At 55.2% G+C, this 22,066-nt stretch overlaps 1 protein-coding gene across 1 annotated transcript; it reads left to right on the top strand.

Annotated features, from left to right (window-relative positions):
* Nucleotides 1–613: 613 nt before the first annotated feature.
* STRA6 (signaling receptor and transporter of retinol STRA6) lies at nt 614–21,643 on the top strand. Its single transcript, XM_058811121.1, has 18 exons — nt 614–791; nt 6,147–6,339; nt 7,143–7,221; nt 7,843–7,928; nt 8,643–8,761; nt 9,947–10,134; nt 11,045–11,167; nt 11,926–11,993; nt 12,103–12,179; nt 12,896–12,957; nt 13,548–13,728; nt 15,586–15,661; nt 16,861–16,994; nt 17,990–18,107; nt 18,710–18,811; nt 19,571–19,734; nt 20,420–20,557; nt 21,465–21,643. Exons 2-18 carry the CDS (start codon nt 6,218–6,220, stop codon nt 21,641–21,643), a joined length of 2,016 nt encoding a protein of 671 aa, XP_058667104.1. The 5' UTR covers nt 614–791; nt 6,147–6,217.
* The last annotated feature ends 423 nt before the right edge of the window (nt 21,644–22,066 follow it).

Genomic DNA, 22,066 nt, shown 5'->3' with positions numbered 1-22,066 from the left:
ATCCCAGGGAGGTTTTCCCCAAAATTCCCAACAAATCCCAATAAAACCTTGGGATCTGGGGAAAGAATCAAGCTCAGTTTTGATTCCCTGTGGGATCATCCCGATTCCAATACAAATTCTTGTGCTCCCCCCTCCATCCCAGGGGGGTTTGGCCCCAAATTCCAGAAAAAACCCCAAGAAATTTGTGGGATTTAGGGGAAAGGATCAAGACCAGCTTCCCCTGGATTTGATCCCGGTAGGAACGAGGGATGTTCCCATCCCAATCCCTGTGGGATCATCCCAATCCCTGTTCTCCCCCCGCCCATCCTAAGGGGGTTTAGCCTCAAATTCCCGAAAAACCCCAAGAAATTTCTGGGATTTAGGGGCAAGGATCGCGCTCCGTTCCCGCCGCTCCTCATCCCAAAGTTTCCCATCCCATTCCCGACATTCACCGTCCATCCCAGCAACTCCCAAACCCCGGGAAAAGCTCGGAGCCGCCTCCTCCCCCCCGAGCTCAGCCCCAAGCCCCGCTGGGCCGGGTTTAAATCCCCAAAGCCCCGCGCGTGGCCCCCGGCCAAGGCTCCATGGAGGGGATAAAGATCCCAAAGTTTTCCCTAAATCCCAAAGTTCCCGCAGTTCCCGCAGCCTCCGGAGCGTCCCGAGCTGCATGGCCGGGCCGGGCCGGCCTTTAGACCGAGCTTAGCAAAGCCCGGCTCGGCTCGGCTCGGCTCGGCTCGGCTCGGCTCGGCTCGGCTCGCCGGGGGAGTCGCGGCCGCGGCCGGAAGGAGGGGAAAGAAGGAAAGAAGGAAAAGGTAAACCGGGATTTGGGGGGTTTTCCCTCTTTTCCCCTCCCCCTTTTTGTGGTTTTTGGGTTGTTTCGTCTCCCGGCTCCCAGGGTGGGAATTTTGGGATCAAATCCTGTCCGGGAGGTGCGGGAGTTGCCAATAATCCCCAAAAAATTCCCAAATTCCGACCCCCCAGCAGATATTTAACCCCCAGGGGACCCAAATCCAGCCCTGGGGATGCGGGAATTCCCAAAAATCCCCAAATCCCAAATTCCTCCCCCCCCCCGCAGGGATTTAACCTCCAGCGGACCCAAATCCTGCCCTGGGGGTGCAGGAATTCCCAAAAATCCCAAATTCTGCCCTGGGGGTGCGGGACTTGCCAAAAATCCCCCCAAAATCCCAAATTCTGCCCCCCCAGAAACGCTTTCATCCCGGTTTTCTCTTCCCTGGGGGCTGCAGAATCCCAGGATCAGAAAAATCCCAAAAATTCCAAATTCCAGACCCCCAGCAGGGATTTCACCCCTAGCGACCCAAATCCTGCCCTGGGGGTGCGGGAATTCCCAAAAAATCCCAAATTCCGCCCCCTAGCAGGGGTTGAACCCCCGGTTTCCCTTTTCCCGGAGGCTGCAGAATCCCAGGATCAGAGAAATCCCCAAAAAATCCAAGAAAAATCCCAAATTTCCGCCCCCCAGCAGCGCTTTCATCCCGGTTTTCTCTTCCCTGGGGGTTCTGGCACTCCAGGATCAGAGAAATCCCAAAAAAATCCCAAATTCCACCCCCTAGAAGGGATTTCATCCCCCGGGCTTTCCTTTCCCTGGGGGCTGCAGAATCCCAGGATCAGGATTTGGGATTCTGGGAATGGGGGAACTGCAGGGATTTGGGGGGAATTTTGGTATGGGGTCAAGGAGAATCAGGAATGGGGCTGGGAATGGGATCAGGAATGGGGTTGGGAAAAGCTGGAGCAGCTCCCGGGGCTCTGGGAATGGAGGAACTGGAGGAATTTTGGGGGAATTTTGGGATGAGATTGGGGGAAAATGGGAGGATGGGACTGGGAATGGGGTCAGGAATGGGGTTGGGAATGGGGTCGGGAAAAGCCGGAGCAGCTCCCAGGATTTTGGGAATGGGGCAACTGTAGGGATCTTGGTGTGAGTTTTGGGGTGGGATCAAGGAGAACGGGAGTAGGATTGGGAATGGGGATGGGAATGGGATCAGAAATGGGATTGGGAATGCAAATGGGGTTGGGAGTAGGGTGGGGAATGGGTCGGGAAGAGCTGGAGCAGCTCCCAGGATTTTGGGAATGGGGGAACTATGGGGATTTGGGGGGAATTTTGGGGTGGGATCAAGGAGAACAGGAATGGGGTTGGGAGTGGGGTTGGGAATGAGGTTAGGAAAAGCTGGAGCAGCTCCCAGGATTTTGGGAATGGGGGAACTTGTGGGGATTTTGGGGTGGGATTTGGAATGAGGTCAGATATAGGATTGGGAATAGGGTTGGAAATGGGGTTGGGAATAGGATTGGGGATGGGGTTGGGAATGGGGTTAGGAAAAGCTGGAGCAGCTCCAAGGATTCTGGGAATGGGGAACCAGAAGAATTTTGGGGGAATTTTGGGGTGGGATCAAGGACAACAGGAATGGGGTTGAGAATGGGAATGGAACTGGGAATGGGGTCAGGAATGGGGTTGGGAAGAGCTGGAGCAGTTCCCAGCTCTCCTGGGATTTTGGGAATGGGGCAGCCACGGGGATTTTGGGGTGGGCTCAGGGATGGGGTTGGGAAAAAGCTCCACAATCCCTTGGGACGGTCCCGGAATCTCTTGGGAGTCTCTGGGATGTTTGTGGGGTTTGGAGAGCTCTGGGGCTGCTTTTCCAGAGGCTTTTCCCAAAAAAACCCTGGGAGAGGCTTTGGGGGTTCAGGAGCTCTGTCCCTTTGTTCCCATCGTGTTTTTGGGATCGTTTTGGGGTTGGATCGCTGAGTTTGGGGTCTCCTGGGGGGTGCTGGGGTGGGATCTGATCCTAAATCCACTTTTGGGATTTGCAGGGATTGGGAATGGGAATTAAGGGCAATCCTGATGATACCAACACCTGGCCCAAGAATTCCCTGGAAAACCCTGGAATGAAATTTGGATCATTTTGATTAAAAACTGGATTGGGATCAGGGAATTCCCTCATGGATCTTTTCCATTCCTGGTTTTATTCTGGGAATTCCCTCCTGAATCCTTCTCCTCTTCCCAGTTTTATTCCAGGAGTTGGGAATTCCCTCCTGGATCCTCTTTCCCTTCCCAGTTTAATTCTGGATCCCCTTTTCCCTTCCTGGTTTAATTCCAGGAATTGGGAATTCCCTCCTGGATCCCCTTTCCCCTTCCCAGTTTTATTCCAGGAATCCAGGAATTCCCTCAAGGATCCATTTTCCATTCCCACTTTTATTATGGGATTTCCCTCCTGGATCCCATTCCCGGTTTTACTTTGGGATCTGGGAATTCCCTCCTGGATCATTGTCCCATTCCCAGTTTTATTCCAGAATCTGGGAATTCCTTCCAGGACCCCTCTCCCATTCCCAGTTGTATTCCGGATCCCCTTTTCCCCTTCTGGTTTAATTCCAGGATCTGGGAATTCCCTCCTGGATCCTTTTTCCCTTCCTGGTTTTATTCTGGGAATTTCCTCCAGGATCCCACTCCCGGTTTTATTTTGGGATCTGGGAATTCCCTCCTGGATCCTTTTCCCCTTCCTGGTTTCATTCTGGGAATTCTCTCCTGAACCCCTCTCCCATTCCCGGTTTTATTCTGGATCCCCTTTTCCCACTCCCACTTCCATTCTGGGATCTGGGAATTCCCTCCTGGATCCTTTTCCCCTTCCCGGTTTCATTCTGGGCATTCCCTCCCGGATCCCATTCCCGGTTTTCTCCCGGATCCCGAAGTTCCCGGGAGCAGGGGGTGGGGGATGGGCGGGAGTTTCATGGAGGGCTCCAAGGTCGCGGGAGGAGCGGCAGGATCGGATTCCAAGGAAAACGGGACTGGATTCCAAGGAAAACGCGAAAGCTGGGAAGGGCTCAGCCGGGAATGCGGATCCCGCTGGGATCTTGGCCTTCCCGCCTCTTTTTTTGGGATTTTGGGAGTCAAGAAAGAGCTGAGGGACCCAATTCTATGGGGGGACAATTCCTGCGGTGCTCCAGAGGCGGAAAATCAGGGAAATTTTGGAATGAGCCCTTCCATAAAATCGGGAACGAGGCCTTCACTAAAAATCAGGAATGAGCCTTTCCCTGTGTGGGAAAATTGGGAATGAGCTGTTCCCTATGTCCTGGGAGGCTGAAAAAATCGGGAACTCTCAAACCCCATTCCCAAATCCCAAATCCTAAAGCCCATTCCCCAAATCCCAAACTCCATTCCCAAACCCCAAATCCCAAACCCCATTCCCAAAATCTCAAACTCCATTCCCAAATCCCATTTCCAAACCCCATTCCCAAATCCCTAATCCCTAATCCCAAACCCAAATCCCAATTCCCAAACCCATTCCCAAATCCCAAACCCCATTCCCAATTCCCTAACCCTAACCCAGCTCCCAAACCTGGGATGGGATTTGGGATGGGATCTGGGATCACTGCAATCCCAAACTGGGATTTGGGATTTGTGGGATCCCAAATTGGGATTTGGGATGGGTTTGAGGATGGGCCTTGGGGTGGGGTTTGGGGTTTGGGATATGGGATTTGGGAACGGAGTTTGGGATTTTGGGAATGTAGTTTGGGAATGGAGTTTGGGATTGCTGGGATCCCAAACCGGGATTTGGGATTTGGGATGACCTTTGGAGGGGCAGGTTCTGATTCCCAGTAGATTTTTGGGAAGGGAGGCACAAATCCCAAATTTTCCATCCCCATCCTGAGGGAATTGCAGGGCTGGAGCAGAGCCAGCTCCAGCTGTCCCCTCACAGCCCTGGGGACGTCCCCAAGCCATGTCCCCAAATCCCGAGGTGACCCTGGCGCTGCTCCCGCTGTCCCCTCACTGCCTTGGGGACATCAGGGACATCCTGGAGCTTCTCCCGGGGTGTCCCCAAGCCCTGGGGTGTCGTTGCCACTCTCCCTTGGGGACACTGGGGACACCCCTGACCTATCCCTGGGTTGTGTCGGGGTGTCCTCAGGGTTGTCCCTGGGGCTGCTCCTGCGGTCCCTTGGGGACATCGGGGCCATCCCGGAGCTGCTCCCGCGGTGTCCCCAAGTTCTAGAATGGCCCCAATGTCCCCAGAGTCCCTGGGGCTGCTCCCTCTGTCCCTTAGGGACACTGGGGACGTTCCCGAACCGTGTCCCCAAATCCTGGACATTCTCCTGCTGTCCCTTGGGGACACTGGGGAGTGACATGCCCGAGATGCTCCCGGGATGTCCCCAAGTTCTGGAATGTCCCCAATGTCCCCAGTGTCCCTGGGGCTGCTCCCGCTGTCCCTTGGGGACATCGGGGCCATCCAAATCTGCTCCCGGGGTGTCCCCAAGCCCTGGGATGTCCCCAAGCCCTCAGGTGACATTTGGGGACATTTTTGGGGTTGTCCCGGCACCAAACTGATCCGGAATTCCCGGGATGGCGCTGGGGACAGTCCCCGGGCTCGCGATGTCGCCGCTGGTGGCACTTTGGGGACAGCGTCGCGGCCCCTCCCCCCTGCGACCTCCGCGCCGCTTTCCCAGCTCCGAGAATTCCCAAAAAACCCAAACAAAGGCGGGATCGGCTCCGGAGCCTCGGGAGCGGCCCCGCCCCGGCTGCGGGATCTGCTGAGAATTGGGATCAGAGCCGCTTTTCCCGGCTTTTTTCCCACTTTTTCCAGAATTTTCCCCATCTCTTCCCCACTTTTTCAGCCCTCATCCCACTTTTCCAGGCGTTTTCCCCACTTTTCACAGCACTCTTCCTCTTGTCCCAGCGTTTTTCCCACTTCTCCGCTCCCTATCTCACTTTTTCCCACTTTTCCTGGCGTTTTTCCCACTTCTCTCATAATTTTCCAGGAGTTTTCCCCTCTTTTCACCACATTTTCCCCTCTTTCCCCAGCATTTTTCCCCTTTTTTGCAGGGTCTTTCCCACTTTTCCAGCCCCCTCTTTTCCCAGCATTTTTCCCCTCTCTTCCTGGCTTTCCCCCCACTTTTCCTGGTGTTTCCCCCATTTTTCCAGTCTCCTCCCACTTTTCCAGTGCTCATCCTGCTTTTCCAGCCCCCATTCTTCTTTTCCTGTCACTTTTTCCACTTTCCTGGCATTTTCCCACTTTCCTGGTGTTTTCCCACTTTCCCATATTTTTCCCAGTTTCCCTGAGTTTTTCTCAGCTTTTTTCCCCACTTTCCCGGGTTTTTTCCCACTTTCCTGGGCTTTTTCCCATATTCCCTTTATTTTTCCCACTTTCCTGTTATTTTTCCCACTTTCCCAGGGTTTTTCCCACTTTCCCGGGATTTTTCCTGCTTTTCCAGCCGTGAGGACCCCGGTGGGGGAGGGGCGGCCATGGCCCCCAATGGCTCTGTGGGATTTCGGGACTCCCCCTTGGAGCCGGGAATTTTCCTGGATGAGGATTTGGGATCCGACTGGTACATCTACGAATCCACAGAGTCTGCGCCCCATGATGAGTGAGTGGCCCCAAAATGTCCTCAAAATGTCCCTAAGTGTCCCCAAAAGTGTCCCAAATAATGTCCCCAAAATGTCCTCAAAAGGTCTCCAAAATGTCCCCCAAAATGTCCCCAAAAGTGGCCCCAAAAAATTCCCCAAAATTCCCCCAAATGCCCCTAAAATGGCCCCAAAATATCTCCCAAAATGTCCTGAAAACTGTCCTTAAAATGTCCCCCCAAAGTCCCCAAAACATCCCCAAAATTGGCCCCAAAAATGTGCCCAAAATGGCCCCAAAATGGCCCTAAAAGTGACCCCAAAACGTTCCCAAAATTGGCCCCAAAATGTTCCCAGAATATCCCTAAAATATCCCAAAAGTATTCCCAAAATATCCCCAAAAATGCCTCAAAAATGTTTCCAAAATGTCCCCAAAAGGCCTCCAAAATTGGTCCCAAAATATTCCCAAAAATGTCCCCAAAAGGTCCCCAAAATTGTCCCCAAAGTTGTCCCCAGAATATACCCAATGTGTCCCCAAAAAGTCTCCAAAATTGGCCCCAAAATGTCCCTAAAATATCCCCAAAATGTCCCCAAAAATGTCCCCGAGTGTCCCCTTCTCATGGAGCAAATCCCTGAGTTTTGGACCCTCTAAAAATTCTGGAATTTTTGGTCATTCCCAGATTTATTCCTGGATTTTTGGCCCTGGAATTTTCGGGGCCAGCCCTGTCATTCCCAGATTTATTCCCATCAAAATCTGGGATTTTTCCCGTTTTCCCCAGCCCTTTTAGGATTAAACCCACCCAAATCCGGGATTTTTACCTTTTTCCAGCCTTTTTCCTGATGCCATCCCGGAATGCCACCCCACAATCTCCCCCCAGCTGTACCACACCGTCATGGCTCCCCTTTCCGTGAGTATCCGCCCCAAAATCCCCATTCCCACCCTAAAATTCCCGGAAAAACCCCAATCCCACATCCCCACGTTCCATTCCCATTCATTTTGGATGGATTTTCCCACCAAAACCATCCCAGAATTCCTGGATTTGTGGGATTTCGCTTCCCTGTGGGACGAGAACTCCAAAATTCCTCCCAAATCATTCCTGGAACCCTTTTCCATGGATTTATGGGGTCTCCATGGGTTTCCATCATTCCCACCATTCCCAGATCTCTTTCCCATGGATTTGTGGGATTTCCATGGGGTTCCCACCACTCCAGGACCCTTTTCCATGGATTTATGGGGCTTCCATGGGATTCCCATAATTCCCAGAACCCTTTTCCATGGATTTATGGGGTCTCCATGAGGATCCCATCATTCCCACCATTCTCACCATTCCCAGGACTTTTTCCATGGATTTATGGGGTCTCCATGGGGTTCCCATCATTCCCAGGTCTCCTTTCCATAGATTTATGGGGTTTCTATGTGGTTTCCATCACTCCCATCATTGCCAGGACCTTTTCCATGGATTTATGGGGTCTCCATGGGGTTCCCAGCACTCCAGGACCCTTTTCCATGGATTTCCATCCCGTTCCAGCTGGCTGTGCTCCTGGCCTTGTCCTTCCTGGTCAAGCGCCGCCGGCTCCACCTGAGCTGCTGGAACGGCGTCCCGGGATTGCTCAGGTATGGAATTCCAAAAATCCTGCTGTTCCCTCCCTGCAAAGGGCTTGGAATTCCCAAAACCCCTTCCATGGAAATGACTCAGAATTCCAGAATCCCATCCCTGCAAAGGGCTCAGAATTCCCAAAATCCCTTCCTATAGAGGACTTGGAATTACCAAAATTCCATCCTGAAAAGGACTTGGAATTCCCAAACCCTGCTGATCCTTCCTTAGAAAGGGCTCAGAATTCCCAAAATGCCCTCCATGGAAAGGGCTCAGAATTCCCAAATCCAGTTGATCCCTTCCCTAGAGAAGACCCACAATTCCAAAAGTCCCTCCCTGGGAAGGAGCAGGAATTCCCAAAATCCCTCCCTGGGAAGGAGTGGAAATTCCCAAAATCCCTCCCTGGAACAGGGCAGGAATTCCCAAAATCCTGTTCCTGCAAAGGGCTCAGAATTCCCAAAATCCCCTCCCTGGGAATTCTCAAAATCCCTCCCTGGCAAGGAGCGGGAATTCCCAAAGTCTCTTCCTGGGAAGGAGTGAAATTCCTGCAGTCCCTCCCTGAAAAGGGCTCAGAATTCAAAAATCCCCACCCTGGAAAGAACTCGGAAATCTGAAAATCCCATCCTTGGAGAGGACCCGGAATTCCCAAAATCCCCTCCCTGGGAACGAGTGGGAATTCCCGAAATCCCCTCCCTGGAAGGAGCGGAATTCCCGACCGGTGCCGATTCCTGCAGCCCCGGGAATCTGCTGGAGCAGGACGGGCAGCGCGCCGTGGCCGCGGCGGTGCTGGCGCTGCTCTGCTCCGAGCTCTGCCGGCTGCTGCTGGACCCCGACCCGCTGCCACTGCTGCCACCGATGGCGGGGACACCCGCGGGGACACCCACGGGGACAACAACGGGGACACCAACGGCGTCGCCCGCCGCCCGCGGTGAGACACGGAGAGCCCACATCCCAGCCTGGGGAGGGCTCGGAGTCCCCAAATCCCCACCTGGGAAGGGTTTGGAATACCCAACCCCATCTCTGGGAAGGGCTCGGAATGCCCAAAATCCCCACCTGAGGAGGACTTGGAGTTTCCAAATCCCCATCTGGGAAGGGCTCAGAATTCCCAAATCCCCACCCCACAAAGGGCTCGGAGTTCCCAAAATCTCCACTCTGGGAAGGGCTCGGACTTTCCAAATCCCATTCTGGGAAGGGCTCAGAATTCCAAAATGGCACCCCTGGAACACCCCAAATCCCTCCATGGAAAGGGCTCAGAGTTCCCAAATCCCCATCCCTGGGAAGGGCTGGCTGGGCTGGTGGCAGTGACCCCTTGTCCCCAGGGTGGTGGCATTGACCCCAGGGTGGTGCCACTGACCTTGTGTCCCTGGGGCAGTGGCACTGACCCCAGGGTAGTGGCAGTGTCCCAGGGTGGTGGCAGTGACCTCTGGAGTAGTGGCAGTGACCCCAGGGTGGTGGCAGTGACTTGGTATCCCTGGGAGGGTGGCCGTGTCCCCAGGGTAGTGGCAGTGTCCTTGGGGTGTTGGCAGTGACCCCAGGGTGGTGGCATTGACCCCAGGGTGGTGGCAGTGTCCCTGGGGTGATGGCAGTGTCCCCAGGTCGGTGGCCGTGTCCCCAGGGTGGTGGCAGTGATTCAATGTCCCCAGGGTGGTGGCAGTGTCCCCTGGGGGGGTGACATTGACCCCAGGGTGGTGGCAATGACCTCTGGGGTTGTGGGAGTGTCCCTGGGGTGGTGGCAGTGACCTCTGGGGTGGTGGCAGTGTCCCCAGAGTGGTAGCAATGATGCAGTATCTGTGGGGGGGTATCCATGTCCCTGGGGTGGTGGCAGTGACCCTGTGTCCCTGGGGTGGTGGCAGTGTCCCCTGGGAGGGTGGCAGTGTCCCCAGAGCGGTAGCAGTGATGCAGTATCTGTGGGGGGGTATCCATGTCCCTGGGGTGGTGGCAGTGACTTGGTATCCCTGGGGCGGTGGCATTGACCCCAGGGCAGTGACAATGTCCCAGGGTGGTGTGTCCCTTCCTGGTTCCATCGGTGTCACCCCTGACCCGCGGTGTCACCGTGCAGAGTTCTGGAAGGTTCTGGCCCTGCTCTATTTCCCGGCGCTGTACCTGCCCCTGCTGGCCTGCGCCGGCCCCCGGCACCGCCTGGGCTACGCCGCGGGGACCCTGCTGGCCTGGGGACACTGCGGGGCGCAGGTCTGGCACCGCGCGCAGTGTCCCCTGGCACCCAAGGTGGGTGGCACCGAGGTGTCGTGGCTTCCTGGGGTGGCTCTGAGGGGTCTTGGCTCCCTTGTCACCTCCTTGAGTGACCCTGACGTGGCACAGCTTGGTGGGGTGGCCCTGAAGTGCCATGACTTCCTTGTCACCTCCTGGGGTGGCCCCGAGGGGTTGTGGCTCCCTTGTCACCTCCTTGAGTGTCCCTGAGGTGGCACAGCTTGCTGTGGTGGCACTGGGGGGTTGTGGCTCCCTTGTCACCACCCTGAGTGGCCCCAAGGCCGGGAAAAGGACAGAGAGGTGGCCCAGGGCAGAGGTGACTCCCTGGAATGTCCCTGAGGTGCTGTGGCTCTCTGGCCAGCCCCAAGTGTGTCCCTGCAGTGTCCCCTGGCTGGGCTGCTGGCAGTGACCCAGCGTCTGTGTCCCCAGGGTGGTGGCAGTGGTGTAGTGTCCCTGGGGGTGGTGGCAGTATCCCCGGGGTAGCGTCCCCAGGGTGATGGCAGTGATGTGGTGTCCCTAGGGGTAGTGGCAGTGTCCTCAGGGCAGTGGTAGTGTCCCCAGGGTGGTGGCAGTGATGTGGTGTCCCTGGGAGTAGTGGCAGTGTCCCCGGGGGTGGTGGCAGTGTCCCCGGGGGTAGTGGCAGCGTCCTCAGGGCAGTGGTAGTGTCCCCAGGGTGGTGGCAGTGATGTGGTGTCCCTGGGAGTAGTGGCAGTGTCCCCAGGGTGGTGGCAGTGTTCCTGGGGTGGTGGCAGTGACACTGTGTCCCTAGGGACAGTGGCAGTGACCCCGTGTCCGCAGGGGTGGTGGCAGCGACCCCAGGGGATGGTGGCAGTGACCCAGTGTCCCCAAGGGTGGTGGCAGTGGCCCTGGGTGGTGGCAGTGACCCCAGGTCCCCAGGGCGGTGGCAGTGACCCCGTGTCCCACACAGATCCACCAGCTGTACTCGCTGCTGTCCCACGTCCCCGCGCTGCTGTCCCTGTCCCTGCTCAGCCTCTGGTACCCGGCACAGCTCCTGCGCAGCCTCCGGAACGGGGACAGCCCCGAGCCACGGGTACGGACACGGGAACTTGGGATCGGGATCAAGACTGGGATTGGGATCGGGATTGGGATCGGGATCGGGATTGGGATCGGGATCGAGATTGGGATCAGGACCAGAACTGGGACCAGGACCAGGATTAGGATTGGGATTAGGACCAGAACTGGGACCAGGATCAGGATTGGGATCAGGATCAGGATTGAGAGCCTGATTGGGATTGGGGTCGGGATCAGGATCACGATTGGTATTGAACCTGATTGGAATTGGATCGGGACTGGGATCAGGACTGGGATCTCCATGTATTGCCCTCCCAGCTCTGCTGCTGGGGGTTGTCCGTTGCTCTCCTGGGATTGGTTTTGGGATTGAAATTGGGATTGGGATCTCCACATGTTCCCTCGCCCTGCTGGGGGTTCTCCATTACTGTCCCAGCACCGGCAGCGGGGTTGGGAAATTCCTCCAGGATAAATCCCTTACACAAGAGGCTCCTGCCATCAATGGCTCCGTTCAGGCCAGCTCTGGGCTCTCCTCATTTTCCCAGATAATCCTCGGAGCTTTGTTGGGAAGAGAGGAGGGAAAAGCAAGAAAGGCCTGAGGTGACACCTCATGGGGGAATGAGGCATCCCACAGGGGTTTGGGAACAAAATCCCACTTTATTCCCACTTTTATGTACCAACATCACACATTCCGTATGCTGGCCCGGGCTCAGGAATTCCTGTCGGGATACGCCCGGGCCAGGGCAGCTCTGCCACCCCAAATCCATCCGTTATCCCCAGATTTCCGGGAAAAGTTATTACAGGAAGTACCTCAAGGCCCTGCTGTCCAAGCGGGACCGGAAAGGGAGGTAAGGATGGGAATTCCCATTCCTGGCAAATCCCATTCCCGGCAAATCCCATTGCCAGCAATTCCCATTCCCCAACGTGGGGAATGTCACCCTCTCCCACCTCCCGCAGCTCCGTCAAGATTGATGAGAGCCTCGGCTCCCGGATCCGCTCCTACCTGCTCTCCTACATCTACATTCCTGAGGAAGGTGAGCACCTGGAAAATTCCATGGAATCTAGGAACGGTTGGGGTTGGGATTTATGGATCAGCCAGACCATTCCCAAAATCCTGGGTTGCTCAAAGCTCTGTCCAACCTGGCCTGGCTTGGAGCCTGAATCCAGCTGTTCTTGGGGTAGGGATCCAGAAATCCATGGAAAAGGGGTTCTGGGAGTGATGGGAATCCCAAGAAGGCCCCATAAATCCATGGAATTACGGGAAACCCAGGGAGGCCCCATAAATCCATGGAAAAGAGACCTGGAATGATGGGAACCCCATGTAGGCCCCACCTCCATGGAAAAGGGTTCCTGGGAAAGATGGGTTCTTCATGGTGGCGCCCTAAATCCTTGGTAGTGATGGGATTCTCATGGAGAACCCATAAATCCATGGAAAAGTGATCCTGGGTGTGATGGGAACCCCCATAAATCCATGGAAAAGGAATCCTCATGGAAGCCCCATAAATCCACGGAAGGGAATTGTCCTGCATGGAGGAGGTGAAATCCTGGGAATGCAGAGCCATTCCCATCCATGAAGGGGGCAGGGAATATCCCAAGTTTCCATGGAAAAGCAGGATGGACCCATCTGTCCATTCCCGACTCTCCAGCCCAGCAGGAATTCCCTGTAGAAATCCCATTCCAAAGGGTGTTCCCTTTGCTGGGGGCACCCTGATCCTGCTCCACCACCCCAAATTCCCAATTTTTCCTCCAGGATTCCGAATCCCGCTGAAGCTGGTGGTATCTGTCACTGTGGCTGTTATCGCCGTCTACCAGGTGACATTCCCAGAGGATCCTGGGGGATCCCACCCAGGAATGGCATTTAAATTCCTTCTGTAATTCCACACTCATGTAAATCCCAAAATCCTGTAGGATCCCAGCTGTAAATCCCAAAATCCCATGTGATTTGAGCTGTAAATCCTGCGGGATCCCAGCTGTAAATCCTGAAATCCTGTGGGATCTGAGCATTAAATCCCAAAATCCCACAGGATGCGAGCTGTAAATCCCAAAATCCCACATGATTTGAGCCAAATATCCCACAGGATCCAAGCCGTAAATTCCAAAATCCTTTGGGATCCAAGCCTTAAATTCCATGGGATCTGAGCCATAAATCCTGAAATCCTGTGAGATCCGAGCCTTAAATCCCAAAATCCCATGGGAATCGACCTGTAAATCCCACGGAATCCGAGCCATAAATACCAAAACCCTGTGGGATCTGAGCCTTAGATCCCGTGGGAGCTGAGCCATAAATCCTGAAATCCCACGGGATCCGAGTCATAAATCCTGAAATTTAATGGGATCTGAGCCATAAATCCTGAAATCCCGCGGGATCCGGGCCGGAGCTGAGGTGTCCCCATGTTCCGCAGGTGGCCGTGCTGCTGCTGGTGGCCGTGGTGCCCGCGCTGCGCATTATCCGGGCGGGAATGACCAAGGACGTGGTGGTGCTGCTGGTGCAGTTCGGGCTCGTGCCCTCACAGGGCGCGGCCGTGCCCGGGGACCTGGAGCAGGAGCTGCGCACGGCACGGCACTTCCTGTGGGCGCTGGAAGGTGGGGCCGCATCCCAAACCCAATCCTGATCCCGATCACCATCCCAATCATGATCACAATCACAATCCAGATCCCAATCCCAATCACGATCCTCATCACGATCCCAATCATGATCCCAGTCCCAATCCAGATCACGATCCCAATCCCGATCACAACCCTGATCCTGGTCTCGGTCCCAGTCCAGATCCTGATCCCGATCCCAGTCCCAATCCGGATCCCAATTCGGATCCCGATCCCAATCCCGATCACAATCCCAATCCTAGTCCCAATTGAGATCCTGATTCCAATCCTGATCACGATCACGATCCCAGTCCCAATCCAGATCATGATCCCAATCCAGATCCCAATCCAAATTCCAATCCCAATCCTGATCTCAGTCTCAATCCTCATCCGGATCCTAATACCAATCCCGATCACAATCACAATCCCAATCCAGATCATGATCCCAATCCGAATCCCAATCCCAATCCTGATCTCAGTCCCAATCCAGATCCTTATCCCAATCCACATCCCAATCCCAATCCAGATCCAGATCCCGATCCCAATCCAGTCCTGATCCCGATCCCAGTCCCAATCCAGATCCTAATCCCAATCCCAGCCGGGTCAATGCTCCAGAGGGGATTCCAGAGGGATTTCCTGAGGATTCCTTCCCTGGAGGATGGGATGGGGTGGATTCCAGGGGGTGAATTCCAGAGGGATTTAGGAGAATTCCTCACCTGGAGGATGAGATTGAGTGGATTCCAGAGGGATTTCCAGAAGATTCCTTGCCTGGAGAATGGGACTGGGAGGATTCCAGGGGCATTTCCAGAGGATTCCTGGCCCAGAGAATGGGATGGGGCAGATTCCAGAAGGATTTCCAGAAGATTCCCTGCCCAGAGGATGGGACAGGGAGGAGTCCAGAGGGATTGCGGAGGATTCCCTGACTGGAGGATGGGATGGGGCAAATTCCAGGGGATTTTGGGAGGATTCCTCACCTGTAGGATGAGATGAGGTGGATTCCAGGGGGATTTTGGGAGGATGGGATGTGGAGGATTCCAGGGGGATGCAGGGAAGATTCCTGGCCCAGGGGATGGGATGGGGCCAAATCCAGGGGGATTTTGGGAATGGATGACAGAGATTGGGAGGATTTCAGCGGGATTTCGGGAGCAGCTGGCAGGGATGAGGCTGTGCCAGGCTGGCACGTGCCAAGGCGGGAAGAGACTCCGGGAAAAGCCGTTGGGAAGAGCCAGAGGGAAGAGCTGGCGGCAGATGCTCCAGGCTTGGAAATGTGCTGGAAGCGAACAGATGGGCCTGGATCCCTGGAGAGTGGAAATCCTTGGATGGGGGATGAGGGAAGAGCAGGGAAGAAGGAAGAAAAAGGATCAGGGAATTCCAGGGATCAGGGAATAGGGATGAAGGGATAGCAGGGCTGAGGGAATTTCAAGGATGAGAGAATTCCCAGGATAAAGGAATTTCAGGGATCAGGGAATTCCAGGGATAAAGAAAGAGCAGGGATACCCTGCTCCTTCCCTGAGATCCCACCAGCTCCAGGGAGGATTTCTGGGGCTTTTCCTGGATCCCCAAACCTCTCTCATCCCATTTTTTCCCTCTCCCCTGTTTCCCGCAGATCCTCTTTCCCAAGACCCCCATCCCAGCTCACTCCAGGGATTTTTCTGGATTTCCCTTCCCCTTTTCCCTCACTCTGTCCTGTCCATCCCCCCTTGGGAGCTGACAGTGGGAGTGACAAAAGGGGAAAGTGAGGCACAATGCAAATCCCAATGTTTCTGTCCCCATCCCCAAGGCGCAATTCCCAGCAAAATCCTGCTCCCAGAATTATTCCCGATCCCAAATCCGGGATTTTTTCCCATTTTTCCGCAGTGTGCTACATCTGCTCGCTGGTGCTGTGCTGCCTGCTCACCTGCGCCATGCTGCTCCGGAGCCTGGGCATGCACAGGTGGGGCCGGCCCCGCTCCCGGCATTCCCAGGATTCCCATTCCCAATATTCCCATTCCCCATTTCCCTGTTCTTGGTATTCCATTCCCAGCATTTCTATTCCCGATATCCCCAGTCCCATTCCTGATACCCCCAGCCCCATACCCAATATTCCTTTCCCCGATGTTCCCATCCCCATTCCTGATGTCCCATCCCCATTCCCAAAGTCCCTGGCCCCATTCTCAATATTCCCAGCATCATTCCCAATGTTCCCCTTCCTGATATCCCCATCCCCATTCCTGATATTCCCAGGCCCATTCCCAATGTTCCTGTCCCCTTTCCCAATGTTCCCATTCCCAATGTTCCCATTCCTGATTCCCAATGTTCCAATCCCCATTCCCAATGTTCCCAGCCCCATTCCCAATGTCCCCATCCCCATTCCCCATGTCCCCATTTCCCCATTCCCTATGTTCCCAGGCCTGTTCCCGATGTCCCTGTCTCCATTCCTGATGTCTCCATCCTGATTCACGATGTCCCCATTCCAATTCCCAATATTCCCATCCCAATGTCCCCATCTCCATTCCCAATGACTCTGGCTGCATTCTCAATGTTTCCATCTCCATTCCTAATATTCCCAGCCCCATTCCCGGAGTCCCTGCCCCCATTCCTGATGTTCCTATTTCCAATATCCCCATCATAATTCCCAATGTTCCCAGCCCCATTCTCAATGTCCCTGTCCCCTTTCCCAATGTTCCCTTTCCTGATACCCCCATCCCCATTCCCAATGTCCCTGGCCCCATTCCCAGTGTTTCCAACCCCATTCCCAATGTTCCTATTCCCCATATCCCCATTCCCAATGTCCCTGCCCCCATTCCCGATGTTCCTATTTCCAAGATCTCCATCATAGTTCCCAATGTTCTCAGCCCTATTCTCGATGTCCCTGTCCCCATTCTCAGTGTTCCCAACCCCATTCCCAATGTTCCTATTCCCAATATCCCCATCCCAATGTCCCTGCCCCCATTCCCAATGTCCCCACCCCTATTCCCAATGTTCCCATTCCTGATGTCCCTGTCCCCATTCCTGATACCGCCATCCTCATTCCCAATGTCCCTGGCCTCATTCCCAGTGTTCCCAACCCCATTCCCGCTGTCCCTGGCCCCAGTCCCGATGTCCCTGGCCCCATTCCCGGGCTGGGATCAATCGGGATCATTTTCCCTCCAGATCCAACCTGCGGGCGCTGTACCAGGGCGCTGTGCTGGACGTGTTTTCCAAGGCCCACATCCTGCGACCTTCCCGGGAATCCCTCGTCTGCTGGATGGCCTTCTCCAGCTTCCAGGCGGCCTTCGCCTGCCTGGGTAACTGGATTTTGGGATCACGGCATGGAGATCCTGATTGTCCTAAAGATTAAGCAACAATTCCCCATTTTCGCCCCATTTTCAAGAGGGTTTTTAACCCCTTTTCCTTAAATGGAATATGGTGGGTTTTGGGAGCATGGGATGATTGGGAATTGGGAAAAACTGGAAAAATAATGCGAATAATTGGGTTGGGAATTCAAAGAGGAAGAAGGAGTGAAATGATGCCTAGGTAACGGAATTTTGGGATCATGGGATGGGGGATCCCAATTTTCTTTAGGATTAAGTGACAATTCCCTATTTTCGCCCCTTTCCCAAGAGGGTTTTTAGTCTCCTTTCCTCAAATGGAATCTGGAAGGTTTGGGGAGCATCGGTTGGGAATTGGGAGAAACTGGAAAAATAATTGGGAAAGCTGCAAAAAAAAAAATCAGAAAAATTGGGTTGGGAATTCAAAGAGAAGGAAGGAGTGAAGTGATGTCTAGGTAACGGGATTTTGGGATCACGACATGGGGATCCCAATTTTCTTAAGGATTAAGCAGCAGCTCCCAGAAGGATTTTTAGCTCCCTTACCTCAAACGGGATCTGGCGGGTTTTGGGAACACCAGATGACAGGGAATCAGGAAAAACTGGAAAAATAATTGGAAAAATTGAGTTGGGAATTCAAAGAGGAGGAAGGGGTGGGATGATGCCTGGGTTTGGCTCGATCCCAAATATTTGGGTGGGAAAAGCTGTGGAAGCCTCTTGTCCTCGGCGCATACCGGGGGCTCCTCGTCCCCATCCCAGCCTGGATCATCCTGGGAATGGGGAGGGGGACCCCAAAAAGAGGGAAAATCTTCATTCCACCCCCAGGAATTGTAGGGACAACCCCTTGGGAACGCAGACCTGGTTTTTGGGACTGGTGGGCTTTTTATGGGATTATCAGGAAAGCCCCGTGCAGGGATCTGGGGAAAGAGAGCTGTTGTTCCATCCTGGATTCCTGCTCCGTGTTCCCATTTCAGGTCTCCTGATCCAGCAGGTGATTTTCTTCCTCTGCTTCGTGGCCTTCACCTTCCTGGTGGTGATCCCGCTCCAGCTCGGCACCAGCTCCCCGCTCTTTGGGATCATCCGGAACATGTGGTGAGCTGGGGAGGGCTGGGAACCCCAAGGAATGGCCCAGGATGGGTTTGGGATGCTCTGTGTGGGGTTTTTCCAACCCCGCTGGGGGTTTCTGCTGCCTGGGGTGGTGCCTTGGGACATTCCCAGTACCTTGGGACATTCCCGGTGCCTTAGGACATTCCCGGTGTTTTGGGACACTCCTGGTGTCCATCCCGCTCTTTGGGATCATCCGGAACATGTGGTGAGCTGGGAAGGGCTGGAAATCCTAAGGAATGGTCCTGGATGGATTTGGGATACTCCATTTGGGGTTTTCCCAACACCCCTGGAAGCTTCGGCCCGTGGCGGTGTTTTGGGACATTTCTGGTATTTTGGGATTTTCCTGTTGATTTGGGGCATTCCTGGTGTTTTGAGACATTCCCAGTGTCCATCCTCCTCTTCAGGATGATCCAGAACATGTGGTGATCCCTTGGGAAGGGTGGAAAACCCCAAGGAATGGTCCTGGATAGGTTTGGGATGCTCCATGTGGGGTTTTTCCAACACCACTGGGGGTTCCTGCCTGTGGCAGTGTTTTGGGACATTCCCAGTGTTTTGGGGCATTCCCAGTGTCCATCCCGCCCTTCCAGGCCCTTCTGGCTGACCCTGGTGGTGGCTGTGCTCGTGCAGCATCTCCTGGCCCATTTCCAGTTCCTGGAGCAGCATTCCCTGCAGAAGGAGATCACCAACAGGTACAGGGACACCGCCATCGTCCCCAGTTGTCCGTGATTGTCCCCAGGGGGGGTTGGCAGGAATTCCAGGCTCCCACTGAGGTATTTCCAGATGTTCTGGCCTGGATTTTGGTGGGGTGACGCCAGCAAGGGTGGCCCTGCTCCACGGGCCCTGTTTCCATGCCCAGATCCCTCAGGATTGGCCAGGTGGGGTCAGTTACCACTGGCAGATGTCCCCCACTCAGGGGTGGTGTCACCACCCGTGACCAGGGTGACAGAGGGACACAAGTGTCCCGTGCCACCCCCTGACAGGGCAGAGATGTCCTCCTGGTGTCCATCCCAAACCAGCAGGTGTTGTCCCTCACTCCTACATGTTGTCACCACCCAAGACCGGGGTGGCAGAGGGACCCAGGTGTCCTCCTGGCAGGTCATGAGGCTCTCCTGGAGTCCATCCCAGGCTACCAGCAGATGTCCCTCACTCCCATGTGGTGTCACCATCAGAGACTGGGGTGACAGAGGGACCCAGGTGTCCTCCCGGCAGGTCAGCGAGGCTCTCCTGGAGCTGGTGGCCTCCATCCCAAAATCCCATCCCCTCATTTTGGCTGGTTCCTCACTCTCAAGGAGACAAGGAGCTCCTGACGGTTCTCCAGGAGCCTGGGAGGCCATTGGCTTCTCCCAGTGGGATTGAGCCACCTGGGCTGGACACAGGCAGGGCTGGGAGGTTTGGGGTGGCCGGAGTTCTCCTGGAAGGGCCATCCTGGGGGTCTGTGTGTCCTGCAGGCGCGCGCTGTACATCGTCACCTTCCTGCTCTTCCCCACCAATGTCATGGTGGGCTCCATGGCCGCGGTGTGGCGCATGGTCATCTCCGGCCTCTACAACGCCGTCCACTTCTGCCGGCTGGACATCAGCCTGCTGCACCGCGGCGTGGAGACCTTCGACCCAGGTGGGACAGCAAGAGGTCCCCATGCCACCACAGGGGGTTGGGATGGGGGCCTGGAGCTGCTGGGATTGAGGGTGGCCCCAAATGTTGGGAGTGGGACACCTGGAGCTGGTGGCTTCTCCTGATTCCTGCTTTTTATCCCAAAAAAATAAGTGGTGACCTTGGAACTTCACCAGTGGTCACCTCGTGGCCTGGCAAAAAGAAGAGACCTCCACATTTTTCCTGTGGGATTGAGGGTGGCTTGGAAATGGGATGATGGCAGCAGGTGGCTTCTCCTGATTCCTGCTTGGTCCTGCTCTTTGATCCTAAGAAATGGGGGATAACCTTTGGGGTTCCACCAGTGGTTACCTCATGTCTTGGGATAAAGGAGGGGGGACCTAAGGGGACCTTGGGCCTTCCTCTGATTTTCCTGCTGGGATTGAGTGTGGCTTCAGAGCATTGGGAATGGAACACCTGGAGCAGGTGGTGCCAGCTGGGTCCTGCTATTTGTGTCCCAAAAAAATGGGATGAGCTGTGGGGTTTCCCCTCATCTCCTGGGATAAAGGAGAGGAGACCTCAAGGGAGCTCAGGCTGGCCCCTGCTTTTCCTGTTGGGATTGTGGAGCGTGGAGACCAGAGCTGGATCCATCCCTGGGCTCTGGGTGGGAATGGGTAGTACTGTCCCCAGTGAGGGCACGGTGTCCCCACAGGGTACCGCACCTACTGCCACTACCTGCGCGTGGAGGTCAGCCAGTGCCACCCGCTGCTGAAGGCCTTCTGCTTCCTGCTGCTCCAGCCCGGCCGGCCCGAGCCGCCGGCACCGCCCCGGGACACCCAGCTGGAGGAAGGTGGGACCTGGGGACACGGGGGGATTGGGGGAAGGGACAGGAGAGTGACCTGTGGGTGGCACCTCTGGTTGCTGTGGGGACATCCATCCATCCATCATCCATCCATCCATCCATCCATCCATCATCCATCCATCCATCCATCCATCCATCCATCCATCCATCATTCATTCATCCATCCATCCATCCATCCATCCATCCATCATCCATCCATCCATCCATCCATCCATCCATCCATCCATCCATCCTTCCATCCTTCCATCCATCCATCCATCCATCCATCCATCCATCCATCATCCATCCATCATCCATCCATCCATCCATCCATCCATCCATCATCCATCCATCATCCTTCCATCCATCCATCCATCCATCCATCCATCCATCCATCCATCATCCATCCATCATCCATCCATCCATCCATCCATCCATCCATCCATCCATCCATCATCCATCCATCATCCATCCATCCATCCATCCATCCATCCATCCATCATCCATCCATCATCCATCCATCCATCCATCCATCCATCCATCCATCCTCTCCAGGATATGGATGGGGCTCTTTGGGGTGTGGTGGGATCTTGGTGGCTCCAGGAAAATGAAGCTCGGGCTGGAATCTGGGAATCTTGGAACACTTTGGGTTGGAAGGGCCCTTAAAGCCCATCCAGGGACACCTCCCACTATCCCAGGCTGCTCCAAACCCCATCCAACCTTTCCTTGGGCACTTTGCGCATCCAGGGGCAGCCACAGTTCTTCTGGGAATTCCATCCCAGCCAGGAATTCCATCACAATCTCCCCTTTCCCAGTAGGAATCCATCCCTTTGCACCTCATCCCAACCCCTCTCCCGCTCTCCTGGTGCTTTTCCAGGCCCTGAGTCCTCTCCCTGCTGCTCCCGTCTCCTTCCAGGCCTCCAGCTGATGCATCCCAAGCCCCCGGCTCCGGGAAGGGCGCGGAGCCGACGGATCCGGGCGCGCTGGTGGGTGGCCTACACGCTCCTGCACAACCCCTCGCTGACCGCTTCCCGAAAAACCGCGCTGACCGATCCCGCGGCCAACGGCGCCCAGCTCGGCGTTCCCAGGCCCTGAATTCCCGGGAATCCCATCCCATCTTCCATCTCCCATCCCTGAATTTCAGGCACTTCCCACATGCCCTATCCCAGCCTCCAGACTCTCTCCGAGGGTTTATCCCTAAATCTGTGCCAAGCCACTCCCGAGCTCCAGAGGTGACATCTCTGAGCCCGGCCTGGATGGAGATGAGCCAAGGAAAATGCTCCCAGCATCCCAAAAATATTTTGGGATTCAGTCCTGCAGCCATCCCCCTTCTCAGCCGCTTTTCCAGCACAGGACAATTCCCAGGGAACTGGAAGAGGAGCTCGGAGGGATCCCCAGCTAGCCAAAGGAATTCTCAACCACCAGGAATTACCCCGGAACTCCACGAGGGAGAAAATTCCCATTCCTGGCTTCTCCTTTCCCAATCCCGGCTCCATTTGGGCTCCATATCCACTCCTG

Source organism: Ammospiza caudacuta, chromosome 10, assembly GCF_027887145.1.
Source record: "Ammospiza caudacuta isolate bAmmCau1 chromosome 10, bAmmCau1.pri, whole genome shotgun sequence".
Taxonomy (NCBI): Eukaryota; Metazoa; Chordata; class Aves; order Passeriformes; family Passerellidae; genus Ammospiza; species Ammospiza caudacuta.
This window is presented reverse-complemented; position numbering and strand designations above follow the sequence as displayed.